General features: G+C 51.7%; 1 protein-coding gene across 5 annotated transcripts in view; it reads left to right on the top strand.

The window, feature by feature from the left end:
- Positions 1 to 12,424, top strand: part of AP2B1 (adaptor related protein complex 2 subunit beta 1) — an 82,661-nt gene that overhangs the window by 46,961 nt on the left and 23,276 nt on the right. For 4 of the 5 annotated variants that reach the window (XM_084493038.1, XM_084493037.1, XM_084493040.1 and 1 more), the window contains 3 exons: positions 210 to 402; positions 9,724 to 9,765; positions 11,578 to 11,724. In XM_084493038.1, coding sequence (XP_084349164.1) covers positions 210 to 402; positions 9,724 to 9,765; positions 11,578 to 11,724 — 382 coding nt within the window. The remainder of the gene's footprint in view (positions 1 to 209; positions 403 to 9,723; positions 9,766 to 11,577; positions 11,725 to 12,424) is intronic. The other variant, XM_084493041.1, reaches the window with a different exon arrangement.

The following is a 12,424-nucleotide window of genomic DNA, read 5'->3' as shown; positions in this document are numbered from 1 at the left end:
CTGCGCTCAAAGCATGTGTTGAAGGACCACTTGCCAGAGCAGAGCACCTCGTACAGGGCAATGGTTAGATCAGCTGCTAAGATAATCCTTGAGCTGCCTCCTGCTTGTGGGCCACCTCTTGCTGTGTTTCCCCATGCTAGCAATCTGAAGCTGGAGGCTGAAGGCGCCCAACATCTCTCTTCTCTGCCTCTTGTTCCTCCCACCCGCAGCACTGATGCAGGAGATAGCCCCGTGGGCACAACAGCCACCACGAACCTGGAGCAGCCCCAGGTCATCCCGTCGCAGGGCGACCTTCTGGGAGACCTCCTCAACCTGGACCTGGGACCCCCCGTCAACGTCCCCCAAGTGTCCTCCATGCAGATGGGCGCCGTGGACCTCCTGGGAGGAGGGCTGGACAGCCTGGTAAGCAGCGTGCTCTTTACCTTCAGCTGATGTGAAATAATTGGAGCCGGGCTCACGTCTGCAGAGCCTTCCCTTGTGCTTGTAATGCTCGGATCCTTAAGCTCCCCAGTGCTGACACCTCATACTCCAACAGGATTTAAGCAGTAGCAATTTTCGGCAGGTTTTCCTGCTGTAAAATGAATGGTGCTGCATGCAGTAGGATCCCCGTGGTAGCGGGCATGTTTGTTTTCATGCTTTTTTTGCCTGTAGGAAAAAAAAAAAAAAACTAGAAAGTTGTTTTAAAGACGTAAAGTGCTGCACTGTTTTGTAATTAATTCTGACTCGCATTCAGGAGGGCGTTTGTTCCACCCCCTTCCCACCCCTGTTGAATTTCAATGCAAAGCTCAGGGCTGCAGGCCGTAGCCCTGGGTCACCCCGTTTATATATTCTCCAGAGAGTGTCGTGGTTTAGTATCAGTAATGTCTTAATTGCAGTTAGGTCGGGAGGGAAGCGCTCTCACAGCCCTCCCCTTGTTGCAGCAGCCACAGGGGGGGCATTCAGGGCCTGCAAGGGTCAGGCCCCGAGCATGAATAATCACACGTTGCATCTGCTCCGGGGTGAGAGCTGAGGAGGAGCTGCAGTGAGACAATCTGCTGGCGAGGAGACCGCTGCAGCGGAGAGGAGCTGGGGGCTGTGGCCTGACACTGGTGGCAGCCAGGCAGGGAGAAGTGGGCAATGCCAGCCCGGGGTGTGTTCAGCCTCGTGGCTCACCAGTGGGATAAGAAGCAGGCTAGCTGGATTTGGCACCATGTAACCCGAATAAGACCACCCCGGTGAGCACAGCTGCGTGGGTTGCAGACCTGCAGTGGGTTTGTTTCGCTTTGGTGCGAGGTTTGGCTTCCAGGGAGCTGGGCAGAGTTGTCCGTGTGCCTGTTCAGGTGTCCTTTGCTTCTGAGAAGCAGGAGCAGCTGTAGGAACCCCACTGCACTGGATTCCTGTTGGCCAAAGATATTTTCTTAAGCTGCCACAACCTTATTCAAGCAGACATTAAACACCTCTCCAGCTCTGGTGTTTCATGAGCTAATGAACTGGAAACGGGCTAACCCATGCTGGTGTTCGTGGAGGTCAGCCTGTGCCAGCTGGGGGTCAGATGGCAGCTGGGGAATCTGCTTTCCTCCCAGGGATAGGGGACGAGGGCAGGTTTCAGCCCGTGTTGCTGGGAATGCACAGCGCAGGGCAGTGACCTTGGCAGCCTTTGCTCTGCATTGCAAGAGCTGAAACTAAGCAGCAATTCAAGATGACCAGGAATTAAATTTCTCTGTTTGTGCTGTCTCCCAGCCCCCTCGCAGCCCTCCTTCCACCTCTTGTAGCCCTCTGTTCCCTGTTAGTATCAGAGGCAAATAAAGGGACACAGCAGAAGGACTAGAGCTTAGTTGGGGGAAAATATTCCAGTTGGCATGAATGGGCTTAATTCAGTGACCCACTTGGGCAGGAGAGCTGTTAGTTGACGTGACAGCAGGCTTTTACTTCACATTTTTCTTGAGCCTTAAATAAATGGATGGGCTGTGGGGTGGTGTCTAACCAAGTGACTGTTTCTGGACAGGGGAGAAGTGGTGCCTGGGGCTGTGAGTGCCAGCGGGCGCTGTCTCAGCTGCGTTATTTAGATGGAGAGAGCACTAAACAAAACCCTGAATGATGATTTTCCCCCAGAATGCTTTCTGCTGGAGCTCTCTTGGATCAAATGTCCCGTCTTCTCCTTATCCCTCACATGTGCAGGCGAATTTTGGCCTGGTAAAGCTCTGTGTTTCTCTGGCTTTTCATTCCCTAATGAGCCTGCTCTGTGTGCAAGTGAGTGAGATCTGCCTTTGTTTATTGCTGTGGACATGTGTTTAAAAAGAGCCCAGCTGAGTTACCCTGAGCTGGAATTAACTAAATTGCTCGGCAGCGTCTCTGCGCTGCTTGGCCAGCCAAGGGGATCGGCACTTGGGTCTTAGGCAGGGTTGTGCAGGGCCAAGAAGAGAGGCTCAGGATGCAGGTATGCGTGTGCCTGACCTGTAAATGCGGTGAGTGGGTGAGAGGTGTCCTCAGGAGCCTCCTGGAAGAAGGGCTGAGCTCCTCGCCCTTCCCTGGGAACTGGAAATGGCCGGGGACGATGGGCACCTGCATTGTCAGGCAGTCAATCAGCAGATCTGGAGCTTGAGATAAGATCATCTGCCCCTGTCCTTACTGTGTTGCTTTCAGGGTCCTGCTGGGGCAGTCCTTTTCTCTCTTCCAGACAGCTTAGCTGCACGCTTTGTGTGTTTTATCACTGCCTGACTCCCCCAGCATTGGAGTCTCCTTCTCTGTTACTCCTCAAGTATTTTTTCAAACCCATTTCATTCCTCTGCTTGGCTGGGAAGATCGAACACAGCACCCGTTCCCTTGCACGGAGCAATGTGAGCAGTCTGTCTCTCTTTGCTCAGACCAAAAAGACTTTATTTCACTTCAGCTCCTTGTGCTGCAAGAAAGTAAGCCTGTCTGGTGCTGGGTGGCGAGGCAGAGTCTCTCTCCGTGTGCACACTGCTTTGGTCTCTTTTCCCATCCCTCTTATCACCTTAGGGGTCTGCAGAAGGGTACTGGAACATGGGAGGGGGCTGATCTCGGGCAGCCCCGAGTGTTTCCAACAGGACTTTGCCCGCAGTCCTTTTTACGACTCCCAGCGAAGGAGTTTCTCTCACCCCTGCTGTCAGTCTTGGTTTTCTGCTCATCACAAGCAGATCCCTTCTGGATCTCAGCTGACCTGAGAGGAACACGAGGTATTCAAATGCAGCAGATTTTCTGCATTATGCCTCTGGCACCATCTCTGCATAGCCCGAGTGGGGCCGTACCTCGGGTGACCTGTCAGAGCAGAGCAGTCTCACGCCCTGCTTCCATTTTGCACGCAACTGCTTGGAAACCAACTTAAGCCTCTCTGCTGCAGAGGAAGCAAATGGTTTGGGATGCGCTCGAGTTGATGTATGAAATCACGGGCTGCTCCTGCCACGGGGAGGTGGTGTCGGTACTGCGAGTGTCGCAAAGGCAGCTGAAGGGCTGGAAGAGGCTGCTGGCAGGCTCTCAGCCAGCGCGTCACATCCACTCCGTGTCACGGGTTGAGCCCTTTGGATGCTCCGCAGAATGGGTTGGGTTGGAAGGGACCTCAAAGATCATCTCGTTCCAAGCCCCTGCCATGGGCAAGGACACCTCTCACTCGATCAGTTGCTCGTTGAAAGTCTTGTAAATTTGGTAGTGCCTTCTTTTTGGGGAGAGGGTGTCTGTCTGCAGAAGGGTGCTCTTGCAGCCAAAGTCCCGACAGGACTAACCCAGGAAGATAACAGAAGTGTCAACTTCCACGGCAGATGCCATGCAGCATTTGTTTCTTCAGCTGTAGCGTTGTTTTCTTGCAGGCATTTGAAAGGAGGCAGCATGCTGGAAAACTGGATGAACACCAGATTAACATTGTTTGCTTGAATTTTCCTCGGTATTGCTAGGTTCTTATTCCTATGGCCAGTGAGACTCCAGCTGCTTGAGAGGTTAATTTCTTTAGGGAATAACCCATATTTTATCTCCATAGTGATTCCTGTAATTGGTATTAAACGTAACATGCATACCGTGCGTGCACAGATGCTGAGCATGTGTTAATAATTTTTTTTTAAAAAAGGGCTTTAGTACAAGAACAAGATATGCTTTGCCAGAACTGAGTATGCTCCGCAGTGTGCCCCTCTCAACCCCACACAGCTCTTCTCCTCCTCGCTTCTGCTTGCTTTTCTGTAAAATGCTGACCAAGGTCACAGTTACCAAGGTTGAGATCTGCAGCTCTGAAGTGTTACTCACTGATAGCAGCCACTGATGTGGGAGAAGCAAAATTTGCTCGGACAGCAAGTTGCAGGATGCTGAGAGCTGGCCTTTGGTGCTCTCCCCGTGCAGCAGCATCCCAGTGGCTACGCTCCGTGCCGACCACAGGCAGCTCTCCAGCTCCTCGTTTACTCCTGATGCAGTCCTACAAAGAGCACAGTAATAAGCCAGGGTCGTTTTGTCTTTTAAACCCTTTTGTGTGCTCATTTGCTCTGAAAATCCCAGGGCACGAGAGCTCTGCTGCCCGGCACACCGCGTGGCTCGCCGTGAGCCGAGCGTTCAACGGGAGCTGGGCACCGTGGCAGGGAGCCAAAGGGGCTGGCTCGAAACTCGGAGGCAGAGCAGTAAATCTGTAGGAATGGACGGGCTTGGATTGTCTGTTATGTAAGGATTTTATTTAATACTCTACCCACTCATCTACAAGAGTATTATTGATTCAGGGCTGGCAGCTCGTGAGATTGATTTATGTCCCAAATTGTGAGGCTGTTTGATAAACACTGGATATCCACGCTCCCTGATAGCCCCGTGGTCTGCAATACCTGCGCTGCCGTGATCGCCGCGGGCTGTTCTCGCTGGAGCTGCTGCCCTCTGTGTAACCAGGTTGGATGTTGGAGCTGACCCCAGGTGTCTCCCCTGCACGATTCAGGGCTGTGTCCCAGCACTCTGCTAGCCCTGAAGTGTGATTTGGGGCTAGGAGCTGAGCACCACCTCGCCCTCTCCTGCAAGACATCCTGGGCTCCAGGTTTGGCAGCGAGAAAGAAATCCTTGCTCCTCCAGTCCCGAGTGCCTGCTGATCCCAGCGGCTGGGGAGCAGAGGCTGCTGGTGTGATCCTTCCCAGTCCAACCTCTTTCAAGTGGAGAGGCCAAAGCTTGGCCTCAGTGAACAATGACCTGGCTCGTTCAGTTTTATTAGGGCCTCAGCAGTGTTTTATTCTGAAAACATGCTGCTAAGTTATTTCACCTGCTCAGAGCAGGGAGCCTCACTTGGCTGTGGAAGCCCAACAGCAGCCCCCAGTCTGCCCTGGGTGCCAAATCCTTCTGCTGGCTCTGCAAGTGACTTGCTGTGTATGATCCTAAGAAAGTTGCTTCATTTCCCTTTTCCTGGAACTACAGCGTGAGCGCAGCTATGGTAGCTCAGGCCTAAAATCCATTTATGCAGCGGATGTGATGCTTCCCCAGGGCTCTCCTCCAGCCTCCCACAATGATCTGAGCGTCTCCTTTCATCCAGGCTGTTCTGGTTTGATGAGCTACAAAGGACATCTGTTAGGATTTCTGACAAAGGGCACATGGCCGTTGCTGGAGCAGTGCTGATAGGGAAAAGGAGCTCTTCTGGTGGGTCGCTCATTCATGCCTTATTAAAGGCTACTCAGGCTGTTACCGCAGTAGGACTGCTAGGGCTTTGGGGAGTTGCTTTTTTACACTTCAGAAAACCAAAATGGTTAGTACTTAATTTCATTTGCTGATGGAAGTCATTCAGCGAGGCAAAGCATTAGCAGTAAGTGCTCCTGAAGCAGGTGGCCACAGCACCAGCAGTGTGACCTGTCCTCCACCACCGTTGGCACAGCTGTCCTTGGTCTGGGCAGCTGTCCCGCTCTGCGAGCCTGCCTTGACGGCCCGAAAACAGACAAGAGGCAGCAAGGAAGGTACTGAAAACGTCTGTGTGAGAGCCACAGCTGAGTCTGCAATAAGATACCTGCAGCCCCCCAGGAGGTCAGCCTGTGCACGGTCAGGCCTGCAGTTAAGATGTCCTGAGCAGGATTAGCCCAGATCAAGCGTCCTGCTAGCAGCTCTGCTCTCAGCTCCGCTCAGCCCTGCACCTGATCTTTGTTCAGTAAGTGCCTGGTGTGCCTCGCTGCGATGTTCCTGAGTGCATGCCCTCAGCCAGCTCCTTGAGCTTAACTCTTGGTTTGGGGAGCGAGGGAGGGGGGAGGCAGCAAATGTCTCCTTTTCACCTGTGAATTCTCGCTCCGTGACGTGCGTAGCTGCTCAGAAAGCTCTGGCTGTGCTGCAGATGCAAGGCAACCTGGTTGCTGAGCCATGCTGGTTGCACTGTCAGTCCCTGGCTCCTCCTTCCCGTTATTTCTTGAAGCTCCAAATATCTCACGTCATGTTGCAGAAGTGATTGTAGCCCCTCCAGATCACATGAACACTTCAGCAGAGTCACTTCATTACAAGCTACTGTTAAAATGCAAATAAAGCCTGCTGATGCAGTAACTCCAGCAGTGCTGGAGTTCATAAGTCAGGATAACTGCAAATCCACGTGGCCGCTCGAGCACTGTTGTAGCAGGGTGGTTTTGGTGGGACGAAAAATGCCCTGTAGAAGGGCTTTGTGTCGGGTGGCCGGGGCTCCGTGCTCATCCCTTGCTTATCACCGCAGACAGAGGCTCTGTGCTCTTTACCAGCTTTGGGCTCAGGATTGGGGTTTTGTGGTGCTGCAAGCTCCCAACCCCAAGCTGCCCGTCAGCTCTGGAGCATCCCGAGCTGGAGCACAGCCCTTCGTCGCCCCGCATCACTGCGAGCGCTCAGCCTGGCAGGGCTCACAGCAGCAGTGGTCCTGTCCCCGTGGCAATCTGCTCTCGTGGCAGGCAGGATCACAGCCTCTCTCCCTCAGGAGCGGCTGCCCAGCCGCCAGATGAATGGAAACGGTTAAGCAGAGCCCTTGGGAATTGGTTCAGCATCGCCTCACGCCTGACTAATATCTGCTGCTTCCCTTCTGCCTCTCACTACAGATGGGAGAAGACGCTCAGTGGGTAATTGGTTCCTGTCCCCTCTCTTCCTCCTTCCCTCGTACTCGCGTTGCTGCAACCATCTCTTCACCTCTGGTGGCTGGAGGAAAGTTAGCTCTGAGGTGTCTCAGGTGGACTGGGTGCTCGGGGCCTGTGGTTTCTGAACCGGGTGCTGCAGGAGGGTGACAGGCAAGAAAAATGGGGAAAGAGGCTTGTGTGCTGCTGTGATGGGCAGCACGCCCCAGACTTGGTGTGGAACATGCTGTATTTGTTATTTTCCCCCTTTAAATCTCTATGTAGACATGTTGTCACTTCTTTTACTGCCCAGGCAGAGCCAGCTCTGCCCGCAGGGACGTGCTGAAGCTGCCCACCCCTTGGAGCTCGCTGTGCAGCCTCGTGCCACCCATCAGCATCACCCACCGGCAGCGCTCGGTCCCGAGCACAGGAGCCACGAGGGTGGCAGACCCCTGTGTGCAGACCCCTGAGGAGCAGAGCTGGGCTGCAGCAGCAGCAGGTCAGATCCTGGCATTGCCAAGAGCTCTTCTTACCACGAAGCAAAGATGCTGGGTGTGATCTAGGGAGGTAAGGAGGCTCGTGATAAATTCTCCGAGCCAATGAGTTTTTCCTTCTCCTTGAAAGGGGTGAGAGCTGGAGACTCGACTCAGAGCAAGCAACAAATCCAGATTCTACTCTTACCCCAAGGCCTGACAGCCAGGGAAAACGGAAGATAGACAGCTTGAGGAACCCCAGAGGTCCCTCCTCCCCTTGCTCACAGCAAGCACACGGAGATACCACTGTAGAGGTTTCTTCCAGGCTGGATTCCTAACCTGCAGCCTCTTGTGAGAGTGTAGTAGGAAATGGTAGCACAGTTAACATCTGGCTCGATTATGCAGAATTATTCCCTCATTTCCATAATACCCTTTGTAAAATGCTTGCTGCTTGATAAACCAGTCTTCCTCCTGCCTCAAACAACAGTACCAGAAATCCTCCGTGCATACAGTCAGCTGGAAATGAACTGGATTATTTACAGTTTTTTTTTCCTCTGGACTTCACTGCCTGTCAGCAGAAAGTGTGAAGTTCATCTGTGTGCAAGACTGTGAATAGAGATGAGGTGTAATAGATGCATTTATTACTCCTTAGTGAGCCAGTAACAAGGTGTAAATGATCTGATCTATTCATCTAAAAACATCTTTGGCTGAAGAGCAGTCTGTAGAACAGAACTGTGCTCTGCCAGGCTGTCTCAGTCAGAGACCTGACAGTGTAATCAGTGCTATTTTATACGCTCGGTATTAATTGGATTTGAATCTTCTGGCTGGCTTTCTCTGGTCCGATTGATCCTTTTTTTGACTTTGCACTCGCTCTATTCTCTCTCATCTGAGTAAGTAAAGAAAAATTGGACTCGTGCACTGTCCACAGGCAGCGAGGGGCTAGGGCAGTGTGTGGAGAGGCAGCTGTTGCAGATGGTGAGGGACCTCCTATAAAATTCCCCAGGACCTCAGGTAGGGATAAACTGAGATTCAGAGGGGGAAAAGGGAAAAAAAATGATCTCACTTCTTCCTACACACACGTATTGATCAGGGCATGATCCATGTCTGAACGTGACAAAAAGCAGCGCTAGGCAAGAAGCACGGCGGTCTTCTGAGCAAGAGCCTAGGACACAGCCCTGGAGATGTCTCTGTAGTGAGCAACTGCTGCGGGTCTGTGCCTGCTCTCCTGGCTCTCAGTCACCTGTCGAGTGCCTTATAAATATTCACGGGAGTGATGTTGTACCTGCCGGCAGCACTTGTAGCCAGGTTTGGCGTCTGCCCTGAGCGCTGAAATCTCTCGAGTGCATGGAACAGTGTGGATGTTTAAAAATGGGTTTTGTCATGGAGAAAGTGGTTCAGGTCCTTCACAAAGAGAGTTCCTGGTAGGACAGCTGCAGGATGCCCTGGGAGACGGGCTCTGGGGAGGTTATAGTGTTCATGGAGGGTGTACAGGTGGGTACAGCAGCTATTCCAGTTGCCTCCAGTTGTGTCTGTACCTCGGCAGAGACCATTACTGAAACACCCAGTGTGCTGCCAGCTCTCCACTATTCGAGTGGCCCATTAGATTAGGAAGCTGCTTTTGCCTCCCCCAAGGGAGGGGCAGCAGTCTTCAAAGGGAAAATAAAGCTCATCTAAACGGGCTTCGGTGAGAGCAGCTACCTTCCCTTCCCTTCCCTTTGTTCCTGCTCATTGAGAAGAGCGGCGTGGCAGCACGGCGCGTTGTGGTTTTGCCGTCCTTCAGAGCTGTTCCCTCGAAAACTAAAGCGCTCAGGAAGCGAGCTTCCTGTCAGGTTTATTTTTATTCCCTTTCACAGTTACCCCACTGGGTTTTGCAGAGCTGCTCGGGCCCGCTGGCAGCCAGCATTGTGGGCTGAAGGAGAAGCACTGGTGCGTGAAACGTGGCGGATTGCGCAGGCTGTGGGGCAGGTGACAGGTGCACGAGGGAGCGAGGTTTGGGGTTTTATTAACCTGACAAACGCTCCTTTCTGCAAATAGGTGTAGGGGGTACTTCTCCAAACAGCTCTGCTCACAAAATAGCTTAAAAAAAAGCCCCTCTGTTCCCTGTGCTTTCCCATCATTGCATTTCTGTCTGTCCTGTACGTGGCCAGCGAGGGAGATGTGCTCGCAGCGGTGCAGCCGAGCGAGCTCTTCCCTGGCTGTCTGATCCTCGGCTTAAATGAACTCGGTCTTTCTCTCCTCTCTCTCCTTCTCTCTTTCAGCTTGGCAGTGACCTTGGCGGGGGCATTGGAGGAAGTCCGGCAGTAAGTGCCATTCCGTTTTTTTCCCCACCTTAAAAAGCTGCTCAGAGCTCGGGGTTTTTAAACACAGCCTTGCCCATTATGTGCGGGAAGATGCTCAAATCCCTGGAGAGGTTTGAAAATGGACGACTGGAGCCAAAACCCAAAGGTCCCAACCTACGTTGCTTTGAGTCAAGCTGTCACCTGGGCTCTCCTAAGAGCGGCCAGGGCCAGAACTGTTGACTCTGCTTAGCTCTTCTCTCTCAGAGCTTCTAGTTTGAGCACCAGCATTAACATTTCAGTACCACGTGCAACTGCTTTGGCAGCTGAAAGGCCAAAGGTGCTAACCTGTCTGCTGGTAACCCAAAGCCAGTGTCACCAGGGGCTTGTCAGAACTGAGTAGCTTTTCTCCTCCCAAAAGCTACGTACAACTTTTCCTGGTAGTCTGGATCCTGTAGAGGTGCTCTGAGCTTTCCTACTAAGCGCAGTCAGCGCTGCGCTCTGCCTGCCCCTGGCTTCCTTTTCTGTGCCTGTGCTCTGAGAGTGTCCTAGTGCCTCGAGCACTTGCCCAGGATATGGGAGACTTTCAGGCTGCTTCAAAGCACCCTTGGCTTCAAATGCGTACCAGCTTCTTTCAGGAAAGCATTGGAAAATGATGCAAAATGGCTTGGAGACACAGCAGGCAGGAGGGAGTGTGCCTCCAACCCATTGTCAAAAGCAAGCTCCCGGAGAAAGCTCCAGTCCCTCCTCCTAGCACTGCGTAGCCAGTAATTCAATGACAAAAGCATACTCAGTTCTGGAAGGAGGGCCCTTGAAACACTTCTTGTGGCTGCAGTCATTCTCTCTGCTCCTTTCCCTGTGACTCTTGCATTCCTGTCTAACTTCGGCATGAGGGCAGAGGAGAGCCTGTGGCACGGTTTGCCTGTAGCCCCCAGGCAGCACGCTCCAGAACATGGCAGATGTTTATTCTGCAGAGATTACACCTCCAAAGTCAGGTTTCTGCTTACCTGGGCCAGCATAAACCCACCACCCAGTTCCATAAAACCACCACTGCTCCCTGTCCAAAGGGTTGGATGTAAAACGCCCCATCTCAGGTAGGTTCCCGAGCACAGAATAGTGGTGAGATCTCAGACCCAGCACCAGTATTTCCTGCTGCCTGCCTCGGTCATTCTGCCTGTTCTGGGCTGCTGACTGGTGAATCCTAGCCTCAAGCACTTAATTCTTCCTGCTCACAGTAAGACAACTTGGAAGTGTAAATTGGGTGGGACTGTTCCCCTAGGAGCTGGACATCTGAGGCTTAATGCCCCAAGTTCGATGTCCTCTGAAGTCCAGGGGGAAGGATTGCCCTTGTTGCAGAAATGTTGTCCCCAGGCAACAGAGCTCTTGCTTTGGGTGGGAGTACACGATACAGTTTGCCTCCCTTGCTATCTCTGGATATGCAAAATCTTGCAGATTCCTGAAGACTGGTACAATTGAGGGAAGATTTGAAGCATCTTGTCTTTTCCCCGGGCTTACGTAGGGTAGCTCCAGAAAGCACGCTGTCTTTTTAGGAAGGAGCAATGGAGAAGAAAGATTCCTCTATGGTGGGAATAGATTACTGAAACTATAAAAATGATGTGAAAGCTATTGCATGGTTGAGGTGACAGCCGAGTATAGGGATTAGTTGCCAAGAGCTTTCGAATTCAAATGCATTATTTAGCACTATTGATAATTCTGCAGGGAAGCTGCAAACGGCTTTAAAATATTTAGGATTTTGCCCAAGTTCATGCTTTATTTAATAAATAGCGTTCTTCGTATGAGATACTAATCGGTGCCTGTTCTTTTTAACCCCTCCAGGTGGGGCAGACCTACATTCCCTCTTCTGTGCCAGCCACCTTTGCCCCTTCGCCCACCCCAGCGGTGGTGAGCAGTGGACTCAACGATCTCTTCGAACTCTCATCTGGTATAGGCATGGCTCCTGGAGGATATGTGGCTCCAAAGTCTGTACGTAAGGGAAAAGAACAACCTCAGTATGTTGCCATACCTTGTGCTACAGGGACTGAAGCAGCTCACGTGTCCCCTCTGTTGTTGGTCTTAGGTGCTGTCAGGGCATCTTTGTTCAATTCTTTTGCATTATGTTTGCCCTAGGTTTTTCCTGGACAGAGTAGTGGTTTGTAAGAGACAGTAACATGCTTCTGGTTTGTTTTTTTTTGTTGTTATTTTTGATTTAGTTTTCTTTAGCAGCTCCTTCGTTTTTCATGTGACAATATTACTGTAAAGAATAGCATATAGCAGCTGTGCAAATTTCAATTTTATCGAACAGGTGTTTTTGGAGACCTACTTTCTCAGCATGCTTCCCCAGGACACTGAGGGCAGGATACCATTAGCTACAGTTTTCCTGGAAGACTCATTTATTTGAAGGAATTGAACATGACGCTGAAGATAAGCTCGTGCTTGGGATGAGCACTCCACAATGTAATGCAGATAAATGCTCTGTTAGTGACAGAGGTCTGCAGCGTTCATTAGATACACAGTGTGTGATTTTGGTAACAGGCTGTGGAGCAACCACAGGGAGTTCAGGGTTAGCTTTCCATGCCTCAAAGGGAATAAACAAAAATTTGCACTCTTATTAAATCGTCAGTGGGCATATAAACTAAAATCGGCCAGAGATCCTAGATTTCATAGGATACTGCAAAGCATACTC

This window comes from Aythya ferina (assembly GCF_964211825.1).
Source record: "Aythya ferina genome assembly, chromosome: 19".
Lineage (NCBI taxonomy): Eukaryota > Metazoa > Chordata > Aves > Anseriformes > Anatidae > Aythya > Aythya ferina.
The sequence above is the reverse complement of the archived record's forward strand: the minus strand, read 5'-3'. Positions and strand labels throughout refer to the sequence as shown.